This window comes from Rhinopithecus bieti, unplaced genomic scaffold (genome assembly GCF_001698545.2).
Source record: "Rhinopithecus bieti isolate Rb0 unplaced genomic scaffold, ASM169854v2 scaffold_35319, whole genome shotgun sequence".
Lineage (NCBI taxonomy): Eukaryota > Metazoa > Chordata > Mammalia > Primates > Cercopithecidae > Rhinopithecus > Rhinopithecus bieti.
In genome coordinates, this window is record NW_016815132.1 from 206,804 (window position 1) to 225,733 (window position 18,930).

Genomic DNA, 18,930 nt, shown 5'->3' on the forward strand with positions numbered 1-18,930 from the left:
ATTTCTCCCATTGACTATTAAAATTACTTCGCACTGTTTCAACAGTCATCTTTGTGGTCTTACACTACTGTGAAAATTGAGCACTGCCTGTATTTTTCTCTGAGTCCAATTGAATCTCATAAAATTAGTGATCATATAGTTCAAATTAATATCCAATGCCATAATCACTTCTACTACATGATTATTCAGTTGTTTGGTCACAGTTTCTCACTATTACTATTACTGTCCAGGTAGGTTGTTCACTGTGGAAGGTAATGTGTGCTAAGCACCTTGCTAACCAGTATGTTCTTTTCCTCAACATACATCCAAGTTAGGCCTTTCCTGCAATGCCATGCCTCTCTGGATGTTTTGGGAAATAAATAGGGCTTTAAAGTTATTACTAAATTGAAGTGCTATTTTGTTTTGTATTGATCTCCAATTAAGAACTTGATAGTTCATCAATATGTCCAGCTTCTGACAAATGCTTAACATTCCTCTTCTGTTACTTGAACATACTTCCTCCCTCCTAACTTATGACATAAAAAGAAGAAACAGTATTTAAAAGCATCTGTGATAAAATTATTTTGCATGTCTAAGAATTATTTTTCATTACTAATAATCATACAGTGAATAATCTATTAATTTATAAATTTATATTTGCTATATAGATTATTACTTTTTACACTTAGGTATACCTACTTTCATGGGCATTTTTTTAAACCATTTTCTATTGTAGCTTTGAAAGAAACTTCATACACTTCTGACAAAGAAGGCTGTATTCTCAAAAGATATAAATGAGATTATGTGCTATCAGTAGTAAATAACTTCTTATGAGTAACACATCGGAAAATAGTGTGTAGTCCTAGACTCAAAACACATAATTGTACTGTTCTTAATTCATCAAATGGATTTGTTCAGCTGAACAGTCTAATTAATTACTTCTATACTGTTAATTCAATTAACCGTGCCCCATTTTTTTTTTTTTTTTTTTTTTTTTTTTTTTTTTTTTTTTTTTTTTTNTCTATTGTAGCTTTGAAAGAAACTTCATACACTTCTGACAAAGAAGGCTGTATTCTCAAAAGATATAAATGAGATTATGTGCTATCAGTAGTAAATAACTTCTTATGAGTAACACATCGGAAAATAGTGTGTAGTCCTAGACTCAAAAACACATAATTGTACTGTTCTTAATTCATCAAATGGATTTGTTCAGCTGAACAGTCTAATTAATTACTTCTATACTGTTAATTCAATTAACCGTGCCCCATTTTTTTTTTTTTTTTTTTTTTTTTTTTTGAGACGAGTCTCACTCTGTCGCCCAAACTGGAGTGCAGTGGCCGGATCTCAGCTCACTGCAAGCTCCGCCTTTTGGGTTTATGCCATTCTCCTGCCTCAGCCTCCCGAGTAGCTGGGACTACAGGCGCCCGCCACCTCGTCCGGCTAGTTTTTTGTATTTTTTTAGTAGAGACGGGGTTTCACCGGGTTAGCCAGGATGGTCTGTATCTCCTGACCTTGTGATCCGCCCGTCTCTTAACCGTGCTCTTATAGGTGAATTCTCGGGCCTCATTTATTTCTCATAACTAACACAAAGACATTTCTCTACACTTTTGAAACTTTAGTAGCTTTGCTTCAATTTTATGATGCTTCCTGCAGGGATTGAGGTGGAATAAGAAGAACTGGAGTGTCTCTTCCCTGTTGTCTGCCATCTCTCCTCCCTGTCTTCCAACTCTGACAATACTTTTCCACTCATTGGTTTATACTAAAACAAGGAATAAAATAAGACAGGAAAGAATTGGTGTTGTAAAGAAAGCAAAAAGATAGGAAAGAGAAATGGCATGTAGGCATTTTTTGTTAAAATCAAAATAGATGAGATTAATGTCTAAGAGTGACTTTTGTCTCTACTGTCTTAACATAATTGGATAGTAAAATTTAAAGTGATAAGTCTTTGTAAAGGTGGTAAGTCTAATGTAAAGGTACATTATATTGTTGATGACACTGGTTTAAATTACAAAAGTAAAGAAGTCACACTTTATGGAAAAGAATGTCTACTCCTCTAACGCAAGTGGCATTATCATTATATTTTGTACTAGAGTTGCTTCCAGATATTTTATGTATGCATCAACTATATAGTTTGAGGAATATATATGACTTATACACTTAAACTTGTTTTACTGATTTGCCTTGCTGAGGTTCTGGTTTATGGTTATGTTCAGTGAATGTATCATTTTTTGGTTCACCCTTTCTCTATTGTTAAACTCTTAGGTTGTTTCCATTTTTTCCTTTTAAGTATTATACTTGAGTATAGGTGAAGGGCTGTAACAAAGGGAAACCAAAATGCATTGACTCAAGATAATTTGGCTAGCCAGGCATGGTGGCTCACACCTGTAACCCCAGCACTTTGGGAGACGGAGGCAGGTGGATCATTTGAGTGCAGGAGTTGGGGACCAGTCTGGCCAATGTGGTGAAACCCCGCCTCTACTAAAAATACAAAAATTTGCTGGATGTGGTGGCACACTCCTGTAATCCCAGCTACTCAAGGGGCTGATGAAGGAGAATTGCTTGAACCTGGGAGGCAGAGGTTGCAGTGAGCCGAGATCGTGCCACTGCACTCCAGCCTAGGTGGCACAGTGAGACTGTGTCTCAAAAAAAAGATAATTTTGCTATTTCCCACAAAAGTCTGAATTAGGGAGGCAGTCAATGGAGTTAGGCAGCTATGCGTCATTCAGGGATACTGTTTTCTCCTATCCCACTGTTTCTATTAGTTTGCTATAGCTGCCATAACAAAGTACCACAGACAGAATGGTTTATACAACAGAAATTTACTTCTTAAAATTCTAGAGGCTGAAAGTCCAGGATCAGGGGATTGGTAGGGTTGTTTCTTCTGAGGCAACCTTGCCAGATAGATGGCCATTTTCTCCCTGTGTCTTCTCATTGTCTTCCTTCTGTATGTGTCTATGTCCAAGTTTCCTCTTCTTTTAAGGTTGGATTAGACCCCATGCTAATGACCTCATTTTAACTTAATTTTATTTTTAAAGACCCTGTCTCCCGAAACAGTCACATTCTGAGGTACTGGGGTTAAGACTTCAACATCTGAATTTAGAGGGGACACAATTCATCCCGTAACACCTTTCCACCTGAGTGTTTTCCTTATCCACATGGTTGAAGTTGAATTGCCTCCTCATTTATGTTATCTTCTAAGGAAAAGTGAAAGAGAGAGCCCAGAACAAGAAAATCCATCTTTAATAAAGTTCAACTAGAAGGTACATGCATCACATCTGCTAGCTTTCTACAGACCTGAATGTAGTCATGTGTGGAGTACAAGGGATGTGGAATCCATAGTCTCTGAATGGGAGGCTATACTTTGGTAAATAATAATCTACCATTCACGTAAGAACTTGAAGACTAATCCCTTACTTAGGGTAGAAAAGAAAGATATTTATTTATCTAACATCCACATATCATTCAGCTTACCTATCCTAAATTCATTTTGTTCTGAAAACCTCAGGGAACAATCTCATCATTGTCTGATTGCTATCTAATTGGTTTCAAAGCATACTCCACTTACTAACTTTTTTCTGGGGTTTTGGTGAAATCCTAGTGTCACTGAAGTTATATCTTGGCTCAAATCTTACCCTGAGCTTTCCATAGATCTTAGATACAGAGATTTGCAATACAATTTGTGCAGGTATTACAACCTCACCTAAATGTCTTTAATTCTAACTAAACTGTTTATTATTCAATCACTGATAGAGATTTGATACTTTTTGACCATGTTATACAATTTTGACAATTGTGTTAGGTCCTTTTGTGACTTTCATTTTTTATATCTCTATCTTCACTGGATTATTTTCAGTCTCTTGATTATTACTGTTTTTAGGGTAGCCCTTCAGATTCTTCAAATTCGGTTCATTCATTTAGTTGTTCAATACTATTAAGCATTTGCTATGTATCAGGCATTTTTATAGTCACTTGGGATACAACAGTGACCTAAAAAGACAAAGTACTTACCCACCAGTAACTTCCATTTTGGTTAGAGGAGACAGATAATAAACAAATACATACATATCTATGTAACAAGGCGATGTCTTAGTGATACAAAAATAAAACAAGATAAGAGGGCTACAGAATAATGGCATGGAATTTCTTAGAAAGGATGGTCAGGGAAGGCTTATACTAACCTGAACAAATGAAGAAGGGAGTCATGTGGACAGATGAGGGAGCAGCATTCCAGGCAAGTGGAGCAGCAAATGCAAAGACCTTGAGGGGGGCCTGCTTGGTGGTTTTTTTGAGCTGCAAGGGGGCCATTGTAACTGAAACAGTAAGTAAGAAAGTGAGTGGTAGAGAACAAAGTCAAAGAGGTAGCAGCAATCCCATCTTATAGACCAAGGAAGGATATTTGGATTTTCCTCTAAGGCAGTGGAAATCCATTGGAGGATTTGGGGCAAAGAAATGACGTTTGACTTGTATTTTAACAATGCACTCTGGCTACTGAATGACACATAGGCTGTATAGAGGTTAAGGGTATAAATAGGAATAGTTGTTAAGAGGCTATTGTAATTATCCAAGTAAGAAATGATGGGGCGTGGAGCAGCTTATAATGGGTGACGATGTTAAGAGGTGGTTAGATGGTAGATATAATTTTAAAGGAGAGTTGAAATGATTGGCTAAACAATTAGATATGAGGGAAAGAGAATAATCAATCAAGTATGACTCAAAGGATTTTGGAATAAGGAAGAGTGGAGGTGCCAGTTCTGGAATCCTCTTGAGATGAATCTTAAAGGTTCAGTGAATTTTACTGAAGTATGCGTATTTAGGGTAGAGAATGGGCAAAAGAGAGGAAGGGGCTCTTTCCCGGTAGAGGGAACAGAGAATCAAAGGAAAGGAGGAAACATTGTAAAAGGCTTTATGTGTTCAATAGCAGGCCCAACGTGGTCTGTTGAAAGAGGGAAGTATGATATTGTATACAATTGTGAATTTGCCCCAAATATCTGGTGCCTTATTTTGAATTTTTCAAAAGAATCTCCACCAGGCAGGAAATCTCCCCTATAAAGGGACCTTTTAATTTGAGACTCCATCTGGCCAAACCATTCCTCAAAATTCCAACCCAACAGTCAAACATAAGGTCAGGAAAGGGTTTGGAATTAAATAGAAGCTCAGTATCATTCTCCTAAGAAATTACTAGAGATGGGGTGAAAACCGCTGGAGTGCTTTGTAAGCAGCTTTCCGTTTATGTTTTCTTTTAATGCTCTGCATTTGAAAGTTTGGATTCATCTTTTACTCCCTGCCCTTTTTGTATTATGTTCAACCTTTCATAAAAGACTGTGCTTTGGAGTCAAGATAACTTGGGTTTGGATCCCAACTCTACTGCTTAAAACAATTGTGATCTTAGGTAAATTATTTTAACAGTCTGAGACTCAATTATATCATCTAAAAAATTGTGATAATTCTATCTTATAAAGTTGTGAAGATTAAATGAAATAATCACCTTACATAAGCTAGTTAATGTAGGTGAATTGCCAAGCATAATGCCTGGTGAAAAACTGTGTGTGTGTGTGTGTGTGTGTGCGAGAGTGCACAATGCTCACGTTTTCTCTCCATTCCCACTGAACTACTAATCCAGAAGTATACAACTTCACACTTCAATTACCACCATCCTTCTCATTACTTTTCTGACCTAAACTCTCTTCCAGTGTAGTCTGTTCTTTGCCCAACTCTTATATGAATCAACTTTAAAGCACTCATGCTTATTCCCATCTTTTCCAGACTCTCCTTACAGGTTTCATTTGCCTTACTCATCTTGCTCTTAATCCTATCCTTTCACTTTTACTTAGTTGTTCCTAACTAGATTGGATGCCTCTGTAAGGTTAGCTTCCTATCTTATGTTTATTTTCTTTTCTTTTCTTTTTTTTTTTTTTTTTTTTTTTTTTTTTTTTTTTTTTTTTTTTTGAGATGGAGTCTCACTCTGTTGCCCAGGCTGGAGTGCGGTGGTGCGATCTCGGCTCACTGCACCCTCTACCTCCCTGGTGGAAACAATTCTCCTGCCTCAGCCTCCTGAGTAGCTGGGACTACAGACGCACTTACCATACCCAGATAATTTTTGCATTTTTAGTAGAGACAGGGTTTCACCATGTTGGCCAGGATGGTCTTGATCTCCTGAGCTCGTGATCTGCCCGCCTCGGCCTCCCAAAGTGCTGGAATTACAGGCGTGAGCCATCATGCCTGGCCCATTTCTTTTATATCTCTGTCCCACACCAGATTTCAGCCTTCTTATTCAGGCCACTGGTTATTTGTATGAACATTCTCTGTATTTAAAAACCTGTGGCGTCATTCTTACATTACAGAAATACTCCCCTCAAGTTAACTTAATGGGAACAAAAGCTTTCTTGCAGAGTAACAGCAAATACATCATTAATTCAACAACACATATTCATTAATGATACATCCATTGATTCTTCATTGATTTACTCAGCACTTATTTTGTGAGTACTGCTTCATACTAGGCACTATTTGAGGTCCTGGGTGTATCGTGCACACAGTAAATAAAGCACCCAGAATTTATGTTTTCCAGATTATGCAAAGTAAGCTTATTTGGAAAGTAGTTTTGGCACTGCTTACTCCCAATTGTGTGTTCTACAACATGGGAAAGTAAGTGTATATAATCAGTTTCTAAGTAAACAAGGATGGTTTTTAATTGTATCACTTTCACAAAACTATTAATCTGTGATTACAAAGAACCAAATTAAAGTGACTCCCAACCACCTCAGTTTTCAGTGTCAATCATTTAGTTTGATGATATGGCTAATCAGTCTGACTCAAAACATCTACATTTTGTGGTAGATGATTATAACTCAAAACATCTACATTTTGTGGTAGATGATTATAAAGTAGTTCAAAGCTCCAGCTTTTACTATAAGAGAAGATCTTATACTTTAACCCAGAGGTAACTTGTTCCAATCATTTAGAAAAGTTGATGAACATTGTAAAAGCCCCTCTGGGAGATTGTTATTAACACTGTGATCATAGAACCCACACAGATCATTTCACGAAACAGGTAGCACCACTGATGGTCACTATGAGATTCCTATCATCAGCAAGCCAGCTGCCTCCATTGTGGCTTACAACATGGACAGAATGTTTACTGTGAAGTCTAGGTCTTTGAAATCAAGTCAACTTCTAGAGACCTCTATTTAGTAGAATGTCTTTGACATTGGATCATCTGCCTTTGTAGAGAAGAGTTAAAGTTGAGACACAAAAAATACTTTCACAGGAACAAGAGAAGTGACTAATGCCTCTGCAAGTTTTTCTTCTTTGCTTGAACTGTGATGAGGTTTTTTTTTTTTTTGTTTTTGTTTTTTTGTTTTTTTTTTTAATAGTTGTTTCTCAGCGATCCATATTAAAACCAAATACCTATGGAAGGGAGATTTTTATCTGCTCCTATCTTGGGTTGATTATGGCAGACTACAGAGATTAAGGCCCTGCCAAGAGATTTGGAAGGTACTCCAGAAAGCTTTATCTAGTTTACAGATTTGCCACTCTGATACGAATGTTCAGTGACTTGAGGAAAAAGGGATTGGGGGGAGGGGAAAGGATTGGAGAGGATGACAAGAGTATATGATGATCTTGTATTTCTGAAGACATCATGAAAGGGAGATATTTTTAGTAATTTTCCCAGCTCTCAATAGAACTACCAGAAATATCATAGCAGTATTGTTGCTCCTGCCTACTAAAAGGGAATCTGACAATGACAGCTAACAGCATCCACGGTGAGAAAGAAAGTTTCACTGATATGTCATAGTTAGAGTTCACAGAAAGCAATTTCAAGCTTTCTCCAGATGACTGACTTGCTATTTGGTTCCACTAATCGTCTTCTAAGTGGTATGAATGGTATTTTTTTTCTTTTTTTATGGTTTTTTGAATAGGTTTTTTTGTTGTTGTTTTTTGTTTGTTTGTTTGTTTGTTTGTTTGTTTTGAGACATTCTCCCTCTGTAGCCCAGGCTGGAGTGCAGTGGCGCGATCTCGACCTCGGCTCACTGCAAGCCCCGCCTCCCGGGTTCACGCCATTCTCCTGCGTCAGCCTCCCGAGTAGCTGGGACTACAGGCGCCCGGCTAATTTTTTTATTTTTAGTAGAGACGGGGTTTCACCGTGGTCTCGATCTCCTGACCTCGTGATCCACCCGCCTCGGCCTCCCAAAGTGCTGAGATTACAAGCGTGAGCCACCGCGCCCAGGCTTGAATAGGTTTTTAAATTATTATACTTTAAGCTCTGGGGTACATGTGCAGAAAGTGCAGGTTTGTTACATAGGTATACATGCGCCATGGTGGCTGGATGCACCCATCAACCCGTTGTCTACATTAAGTATTTCTCCAAATGCTATCCCTCCCCTTGCCCTCCACCTGCCGACAGGCCCCAGTGTGATATTCCCCTCCCTGTGTCCATGTGTTCTCATTGTTCAGCTCCCATTTACGAGTGAGAACATGCGGTGTTTAGTTTTCTGTTCCTGTGTTAGTTTGCTGAGAATGATGGTATACATCTGTAACACAGATTACCAGATACATAGAGATTTAACTTAATATGAAGGAAAATAAAACTTAGCCACCCTACAAATACAAGTTGCAAAGTAAATAGTTGAGAGAAGTCCTTGTAGGTACAGCTCACCAAGGTAATGAAGTCAACACAATTTGTACAGAAATATAGATCAGTCTCATACATTTCTTCCATATTAGGGCAATAATCCTCTCTATTTCATTACTGACCACAGGATGCCATGATAATGAACATCTCAATATATTTAAAAAACTTGTAGAAGCCTAAAGATTCAGCAACCAGATAAATGTAAGAAGAAATATAGTAAATTCCCTCTGGAGCACATGATTCCTGGTTGCCTTCCAAGTTTAATGGCAAACTACTGACTTGTTAAGGAGCCCTTTGCTCTCTGGTTCACCATGCTTTTAAGTGTCATTTTTCTATCAACCATATGAGAAAGTCGAGTGTTTTCTGTATTATCTCCTGAGTCATACTATTTCTCCTGTCCTATGTCATTCAGGTTTTTCTGGTTGTTATTCCTGTACTTCATTTTCCTGAAGCTTGTCTCCCCTTCATTAGAGTGGATGTTTGAGAGGCTACGCTTAAGTGGCTTGCATTTAGAAGCATGGGAAAATTCTTCAAGCATTTAATTTAGACAATTACATATGTATACCAGGAAGATGAAATTCACATGAGAGAAGCAAGAAATTTTTGTTCTGCTGCCTTGCCACAGATAAAGAATCATCTGTCTTCTTTTTGGGGGAGGGTGTTGATTTTAAAAAGTAATTATAGCATTGTGGAGAACTGACATGGGCCATAGAGTAATTCTTTAAAAGAGACAGTGAATCAGACAAAATGGAAAGACAAATAAAACAATACTATAGGAACATGAGACATCAGTTCTTCTTTCTCCACTCCAAAAATAAATTTATAGAGCACAAATATATTCTTTAACTTTGCCAGAATATACAATTTCCAAAATATACTAGCAAAATTAATTCTGCTTAGATATATCTGGAAATGCCATTATTTGGGATCTTTGGAGTATATATAATGTACTGAAGTAGAAATTTACTATTTGCCAAGGAATTAGAGAGTATTCCAACAAAGTATCTTAAATAAGAATCTGAATTGTTCGGTTCTTGACCCTGGGAACCTGATAACATAAAGTTTCCAAATGAAGCAATGACAGAACACACCAGCTGGAAACACCCTGTCATGAAGGATGGATTGATGGTGCCAAAAGATTCATGACCACGTACTTTCTATTTTATTCTTACTTAAGTTTTTAAAGGACATTTTAGTGTCCTTTATGTTGCTATTAGTATCCTTCATGAGTAAATTTTATGTACCCTGTCATCTATGCCACCCTTGGATTTTTTTGGAGGCGTTGATAAAAACTGGAGATTGGTTTCTTCCATCATCTCTATCATCACCTCAAATTTTAAATATGAAAGAGCCTCTGCCCTGTACCTATTGTTCTTATACTGACGTTGAAAAATGGTTGTCTTCAAGCAAGAATAATGTAAATGATGTCAAGCCAAGTCTTAATTCTTCCTTTTAGAAATCTGAAGCCAATAACATAGAGGGGAAAGTCATCAGCCACAAAGGGGAGAAGAGAGAACACAGAAGATTAGACATGCATGCCAGGCTGAAAGAGGATTTCTTGAGTAATGATTTGGTGGCATGCAATAGCCTGAAACTTTATGAAAATGCAAGACGAATTTCTCCTTTACTACTTTCTTCTAAAATTATTTAGTAGTATACATTTTCTCACAAGTTTTCATATTACAAAACTGATCACTCCTAAATACGTAAATAGCAAAGTTTATTCATGAAAGACTCTTTTAAAAGCTTATTCACCCTGAACACAGTAACTACAGCTACCATCACCCAACCTAAGTTTCTTGACCCCGTATGCCCATGACCACCTCCCCAGCCTTCTCACTTTCTTCTCGCTGTTTTCGTCATGTGCTTTGGTCGTAATGAACTCATTTTACCTCCTCCATTATATTAGATTTATTGTCAGATCCAACCCACCTTTGCTTTTACTCTTCCCTGTGTCTGCATTGCTTTCTCTCTCCCTGTCTTCCCTGCTCAGGTGTCCATTAATCTTGCAGCTTTTCTGTAACTTTACAATATTTCTCTGATCCCCATATCTGATTTATATTTTCTCTTTGAGGTACTCCTATAAGAGCCTGAATTTATTCCCACCTTAGAATTTCAATTTATTTTGTAATTTTTGTGTTTATCTCATTTCCTTTCACCCCAGATATTAAACTCACTTCATTAGAGAAATGTGCAAACACAGAACAGTTTCTTCATTTGATTTTATGCTGCCTCAAAACATGTTTTTCCAAATGTTAAAAATACTTTAATCATTGCTTTTAAGTTAATATACAAAATGCTTGATATTTTCTATGAGTCTCTACATAACCAGACACTGCCTACCTCTTCCATGTCATCTCCTGCAACTCTGCTTTACTCCTACATCTCAGCCATACTGGCCTTCTTACAGTGTTTCCGAGAGTTCAGGCTGCTTTCTACCTGAGGGAAGCTTCTTGCTACCTTTATCACATTGTCTCCCCTACACAGAACACTGTTATTCTACACCTCTCTCTTCCCATGGAAAAACTTGGCATGGATATGCCACATGAATACACAGTGCTGTTCAGACCCAGATCCTCTTGACACCTTCACAGTGCAGCACACATTTCATGTGTAGCACACATCACTGCCATACCTCAATTATTATTTAGTCAATTGCCTTTTTAATGTCCATCTTCCCAACTAGGCTAAAAGCTCCACGAGGTAGTAACTATGTCTGTCTTGCTCAGGGAATATTTGTTATGAATCTATCTGGTCCAGTTTATGGCATGTGTGGGAACAGTGACTAATTGAATATAGGGCTAGAAAATGATACAAAATAAAGATGGTGGGCCAGAACATAAAAGACTTTGATTGCCATAACAAAGAATTTATATTTTATCCTAGAGACAGTGAAGATCCATCAAATGTTTATAAGCTAAGATAATCAAATCTGTGTTTTAAAGAATAACTCTGGCAGCAAATTATATGGCTGACGTGGTGGACTGGGAGCCAAGAGGCTACTATAGTAGATTATAAAAAATGGCCACACATTTATTTTGTTCCCATGTGTACGTCCCCTTTGCAGGGTGACTTGGCCACTGTTTTTACTCCAAGTCTTTGAATTTCAACTTGATCCGGTGCCTTGCTTTGGTCGATGGCACATTAGCAACTCTTATGTAAGCAGAAGTGTGAAAACCATTTGCACATTGGGGTTTGACTGGTACTTGCCTGGGAACCTGAGGCCATCATGTAAAGTAGCCATACTACAGCAGTGAATTCCAACCAGATTTTAAATTTTCTCCATCCCGTTTATATGTATAACATTCCCTTCCCACCATTAGAAATATCTCTCACTTCAAACATTAATTCTCAGTGGTGCATAGTGACAGTGTGCAATATTGGAGTAGGAGGAGGCATATGCAGTATGACTTAATCTCACAAGAGATTCCAATATGCTCTATGAATGCAATTTGAAAATCACTCTACTAAGTCTCACTGATATATGAATGAACAGTTAACTTAGCCTGGGGAGTTAACAGGCTCCACAAAGAAAGTGACATTTACCTTGGATCTGAGAAGGAAGAATAAATATTCATCAACTGGAGAAGTGAAAAAAGGGCATGTTAGACAAAGAGAATAGTATGTACAAAGGCAAATCTTACATCCCAGATGGATGATTTTAAATCTCTTTTATTTCTCTACAACTGAACACACACCCTAACATTCTTAATCTTGCTGACAAAACTATAGCACTTTCAAGGAAATCTATGGAATTACTTTACAGAGTCTAAAGTTTGCAGAGAGATCATCCAAATAAATATTATATTTATTATAAGAATAATAAAACATTCTTATTTTCAGGAACTTACTTTAAACATTTACATGTCATTTTCATCTAAGTCTCATTCTCCAGAGCAAATTTAATGTGGACAACAGGATTCAATTGTCAAATAGTTTCAGTAGGTCTAAAATCACGTTGATTTTATGAAATTGAATCTAAGCCTGGTTTTGCCATATGTGTTCATTAATCTCATATGAAAGGGCTGATATCAATCAAGATTTTGTACCTGATTCCCATATATACTGAACTTCTGGAATTCCCTTAAACAGACACACATATGCCCTCACACCTACACCCATGGTAAATTAAGTCGCTGAAAGAAATTAGTGTCCTATAATGCTTCTATATTTTTCTTTAATGGAGCAGGTAGAACACCTTTTCCCTACACATAATAGGATTAATATTTAAAAGCATCATCTTCAACTAAGTGCAAACCTTTGTCTGCCCTCAGGGAAAGACTAGCCAATGAGAGGTTATTCTGGTGATGTAATGCTTGTTACCTTGCTCTCTTTCAGACATGATTGGGGAAAATGCTTTTCAGAGCCTCAAATGTGAATAAAATGTAATTCTTTCTCACATGACTAATTTTAGCACATAAGCCACCTTCAGTATTTCATAAATGTGTTGCTTAGGATCGCCCTGAGATATTATGCAAAATCATTAGAGTAGAGAATTTTTGTTAAGCATTGACATCTGTATCCACTGGCACTTGCCAATAACTCCCCACATTTCTTGAGAGATCACTTACTTCTGTATCCTGATCCTTATGTAAATAGACAAAGAATATATTAACACTAGCCAGCAGCAGATAAGCTTATTATGTCTTTCTCAGACACAGATACTCATGAAAGTCAAATCAAAAGAAATAGAAACCTAATATGTGTTTTCTAAAGTCAAATTAATCACTCTGTCTCTCATGAGCATGTACAGGGTTTAATCTTCATATCCATATACTTTATTTCCAAAAAAAAGAAAAGATTAAAGCAAATATTTGAATAACAAGGTGTGTTTACAATGATATTATAATCTTCTACCTCGTGAATAATTTTCACATCTCTATTGATGCTACTAAATGTTTATTAATGTTCAGAGAAGCCCTAGCCCAGGTCAGGTGAAGACCTATTACGCCTTACATAATCTAATTCTATGAAAACTGATAGGCAGGACACGGTGAATGTGTGTTGGTTTCCACCAGCAAAGTATGCAAAAATGCAGACACTGAGCTAAAAAAATTTCAGGCAGATATTGTTTCATGCAGTATCTCATTCACATTCCCTCCTCCTCTACTCAAACCTCACTTTTTGAGCAAAAGAATGCAGTAGTAAGCATGTTGTCTGAAAAACATAATTTGGAGGAGGAAGATAATGATACCTGAGCAGACCAGTGGTTTATCTGATCTGACACCAGGAATAAAGCGACTCCAACTGCTAAGCCAGCTGTGTAATTTAAAGTGTAATATGTAGTTCAGAGATGATGAGCTATGAGAACTCATAGTCAAAATGTTGGAAAATTAATATATTAGAACTTTTTCCTCTTCATTTCTTTTTTCCAGAATATGCTGCTAACACTTTGAGAAAACTGAGTTAATTTCTGGCACTTGAGCCATTCTTTGGACTTTTCTACTTGTTCAGGTCATGATAATACAGTTGCATTGGAATGGGGTGAAAGTATGGAATTATAGAGTATTTCAAACCTGGCTGTGAATAATGTCTCTACCATATAGGAGAGTGAAAAGTCACTGTAACTTCACTGAGCCACAGTTTCCTCATCTATTAAAAGGAAATAATTAAATGTTACTTATTAAAACAATGTATATAATTCTTGGCAAGTAATTAATAGGTACTCAATTGATAGTAGCTATGATTTTTACTATTTTTTCATAGACAAGTAATATCAAAGCCACTTTACCTTTCAAAGTTAGAAACCAAACTATATAAAAATAATTTTATACCCACAATAGATTTTCTGATATAACGAATTGTATGCCGGTTTTAAATTTTGAAATAAATCATTTTGTTTTCCATTGAAGATTCAATTTGCACTTGATTTTCACTTTCCCATATTATTTAGCAGAATTTTATTTTTATATATGAATATTTCAGAGTTAGTGCTTTACAAATATATGACTTTATGTTCTATTAGTATAAATGGTAGTAGTAGTAGAAATAGTATAGTACAGTAAGGAGGAGGAGGAGGAGGAGGAGGAGGAGTATAAATGTTTCTTCTAAAGACAAGTTTTAAAGGCATTGCTTCTCCAATGCTTGAGAAAAGGTCCTGGAAGGCATTTCTCAGGCCATTAAGTCAGCTTATTGAAAAGTAGAAGATGCAGTTTATCACCCTAAAGCAAAATGAGTAGCTCGAGTTTTTCAGTAAATTAGCTTAAACTAAATTGATATTGTTTACATCCAGTCAAAAGCACATTTCTGCAAATTGATTTTAGATTTTAAGTAAGGGCAATTTAAGTTCACTTTCTCAAAATCTGCTGAGTGCCTAAGCTGTGCACCTTCTAAGAATTAAAAACAACCACCACAGTGACTTGGCTTCTGCCTTCTAGATGCTGGTGTCTAGTTAAGGGAACAGACAGTGCACAGTGTATTAAGTTCCATAATGGAGGTAGGTATAAAATTATTGGAAATATAGATGGTGGGACTTTTGATTCAACACTGGAGGAATGAGTTTTTCAGGAAAATTATAGACAGGTGACATTTCATTGGCTTTCAAGAAATAATGAGTTTCTTGCTTGGATAAGATGGAATAATGATCCAAGTAGAAGGAACAGTTAGAGCGAAGGAAGAAAGGACTAAAAACTCATAGCTGTTTATTGAATGACTATTGACCCATTCTAATGTTTCTACAGAATAGAATGCATTAGATGTAAATGTGGCAATGGAAAGGTTGTGCTTTCTGTATAGAGAGGCTGTCTGGAAAATTGAAATATTACCTTCCAAATCACAGTATTCTTATCTTTTCTTTCTAATATGCCATCAGAAAATTCATAACACATGTTAACTATATATATTTGTGATATATTTAAGTTTACTGGACCTTTCTTCAAGTAAAGCAATATTATTCCTTTGCTTCTTCTCTAATTTAAAAAATTATTCCAATGTACTGTTCACCTCAAATAAAGTAAAGGTAAATTCCACAAATCATCTTTCAAAAGGACGACATAAGTTGTGCAAAAATAATACTAAAGATATAGACAACATCTATTGATTTTGATTCATGCAGAAGCCTATATGAGCTAATTGTAAAAGGCAATATATCTAAATAGCATGTGGTTAATAATGTCAGATTATGCATTAAAGAAATATTGTCTATGCTAACTTTTTACTAAAAGTTATTTAGAAAAACTTCATTGCTCTTATTTCACACACACAGTAAACCACCATACCATCAAGCAAATGAATGCAGTAAGTCATTCACCTTTCATACTGTGGGTGTGAAAACATTCTTAAATAAAACTTACTGAAAGTTATCTGCCATTTTCTTTAAGTATACAGATTCTTCATGACTTATGATGGGGTTACATCCCGGTAATCCTAAATTGAAAATATCATTAGGTCAGAAATGCATTTAATACACCAAATATCATACCTTAGTCTAGGCTACCATAAACATGCTCAGAACACTTACATTAGCCTATATTTGGACACATAATCTCATAATGCAGTACATTGTAGAATATTGGTTGATCATGGTTGATCATTGGTTGATCTCATGGCTGACTGGGAGCTTTGGCTTATTGCCACTACTCAGCATCTTGAGAAGTATTGTATCACACATCACTACCTGGGAGAAAGGGCAAAATTCAAAATTTGAAGTATAATTCCCACTGAATCTGTATAGCTTTTGCACAGTTGAAAAATCAAAAAATTTTAAGTGAAACCATTGCAAGCTGGGGGCGATCTGTATTCACTGAATAAGTTTCCATACCTCTGAAGAGGACTATGTATGTATTCATAATTCAAGTATATTTAATGATACTTATTCGACTTGAATTGAAATGTATTATCCACATATACATTGTGATATTGTTATAACAGGAATAATTCTACTTAATAAATGGTATGTGCTAAACTTTCTGTATTCTGTGTCCCTTTTGTGACCAGTATCATGTATTTTAAAATTAGTTAACTAGAATTACAGGTAACTGGGTCAATTATGGGTTTCATTTGTAAAACAAACTGAGCTGCATGGAGCTTGAACCTACAGTGTTGGTCCATTGTGGTCTTTCTGTCCACCTTAGATACCATCCACAGAATTATTCGTCTAAGTGAGCGCACTGTTTGTGTGTGTGTGTTTGTTTATTACAGCCTACTTGGTTCTAAAAATTATTTGTATATATAATGAAGAAAGAACCACTATATTCAGCATGTTTAAAAATATTAAAATCTCAGATAATTTTAAAATAAAGAATATTCTGTTTGGTTTTTTTCCTCATCAGCTGTTAAGAAGAAAGCTGGCTTTATCACTCCGGTTCCAGGAGGTGTGGGACCCATGACAGTGGCAATGCTTCTGAAGAACACCCTTCTGGCAGCTAAAAAAATCATTTACTAGATCACATAAAAGGATGAAGCAAACTGAAGTCATGCTATTTGTTTATTTGACAAAGGGTAAAACCTTTATATTTTACTACAAAGCTATTTATTTCTACATGGTATTTATTTTTTCATGGGTGAAATCATTGTGAATCAAATGATTTACATAATTTTATGCATTTCCTGCTAATTTATTTTGAGTTTTAAGAAAGCAACCCAAACAATTCCAATGAAAATTTTAGTAACAATTGTTTATTTTGAGGATATTTGTTCTTAATATTAAAACAATAAAGGGCTCATAATAAATAAATATATTTTTGACACAATTAAATATTACATATAATATGTTTTCAACAAATGTCCTGTCAGCCAAATGGGTACCCATATAAAATGTAATTTAGGTTTTGCTATTTGCATGCTCACATTTTCAGTATATTTTATGATCTATGTCATATGCTGAAAAAGAGCTTGCTTACTGCAAGAAAAATGGAATATTGAAAATAAAATCTTGATCTCAACTGTCCCCCAAATGCATCCTATAAGTCCATCCTAATGAGAAATGATGTTCTATTTAAGGAAAGGAAAATATTCCAGGAAGGCAAAAAATGCAATGCTATTTGGAAGGGTAATGATTTTATCACATTGTGAGTGACTACTAAGAGTAATGATTATATCACATTGTGAATGACTGCTTGCCACAGTAAAAATACATGAAGAATGTCTTAGGTTTAAATGTTGTTTCTTTCTTCTTCTAAAAAATATTTGGATAGTACCTTCACTGAGCAATAATGGAAAAATCAAAAAATAAGTAAACAGACAAAACTAAAGTTGTATTTTCCCACAAATATAGTATGAATTAGGTCATATTAAAGAACAGCAGCTGTTAATGTTTGTTCACAAATTCAGAAATCTAATAGGAAAACATGATACTTTCAATGTGCCAAAACTAAACCTTAGTATACAACTAAAAATCTCCTGCCTTCTTACCTACATGTCTTCCCTCTTCTGTTATAGCATTTGTTCCTCAAAGTGGATGCAACATTTCTAACACAATTTAAATTAGGAAATATATATGAATGTCATTGAAGTCTATTTTGAGACTGCTAAAGCTGTTTAATTGATACTGTGTTTTCATGCCCAAATCCCAGTATGTTTATGTACCAATAGTGACTCTTACCCAGCGCATGTCTTTATCAGTGTGTACTCGTGACCATTTGTGTGAAAATAGACTAGATGTTTATAATTAATACCATTGCAACTGTATAATAAAAGCAATTTGAAGAAAAGCTATATTCTTTTTTTCTTAAGATAGATACAAATTTCTTACCCATTTCCTTACTACATCCTGGAGAAATGTACAAGTTTCTAAAATGTGAAAGAAAAGGTTATATAGCTTATTCCACAGTCAATTCAGACCAATTGTTGTCTGATAACCCTAACAGAAGTTTAAATTTAAAGCTTCCCAGCAAACATTCAGAAAGGGCCTCTTTAATTTTTAAGGGTTCCTAACTCCCAAAACAAAGTGACTAAAATACATGTATGTGGAAAATGTGAAGACTGTAATTTTGAGCTCTACCCCAGCAGAGGTGCAGGAATAGTTCCTTTGGAGTAACATTCAGAATTTAGACTTCCCGTAAACTAATTAAAATGCTGTAGAAGAAAAATTACTCTGACACTTGTTTAAAACAGTCAAGAAGATGTGAAGACCATTGCAGTGGATGAAAGAGACCGAACTAATTCTGAATACAACATGGACAGCTAGGGATTTATAGCCAATGAGCAGAGCTAGGGGATTGGCGGATGGAAAATTACTAAGAGGAACTTTAGATATTCAGGGCAGGGGGATTCTCACTAAACTGGCTTGTCAGGATGCTTGGTAACAGCAGGCCAAATGCTTAGATATCAAGGGAAGGGGATCAGAAACTAGATAAAATAGCAAGGGTGAGGGACTCTCT

General features: G+C 35.9%; 1 protein-coding gene across 7 annotated transcripts in view; it reads left to right on the plus strand.

The window, feature by feature from the left end:
- MTHFD2L (methylenetetrahydrofolate dehydrogenase (NADP+ dependent) 2 like) overlaps positions 1-18,261 on the plus strand; it is a 181,155-nt gene extending 162,894 nt beyond the window's left edge. For all 7 annotated transcript variants that reach the window (XM_017852964.1, XM_017852962.1, XM_017852961.1 and 4 more), the window contains one exon: positions 16,882-18,261. In XM_017852964.1, coding sequence (XP_017708453.1) covers positions 16,882-16,994 — 113 coding nt within the window. In that variant the 3' untranslated portion in view covers positions 16,995-18,261. The remainder of the gene's footprint in view (positions 1-16,881) is intronic.
- The last annotated feature ends 669 nt before the right edge of the window (positions 18,262-18,930 follow it).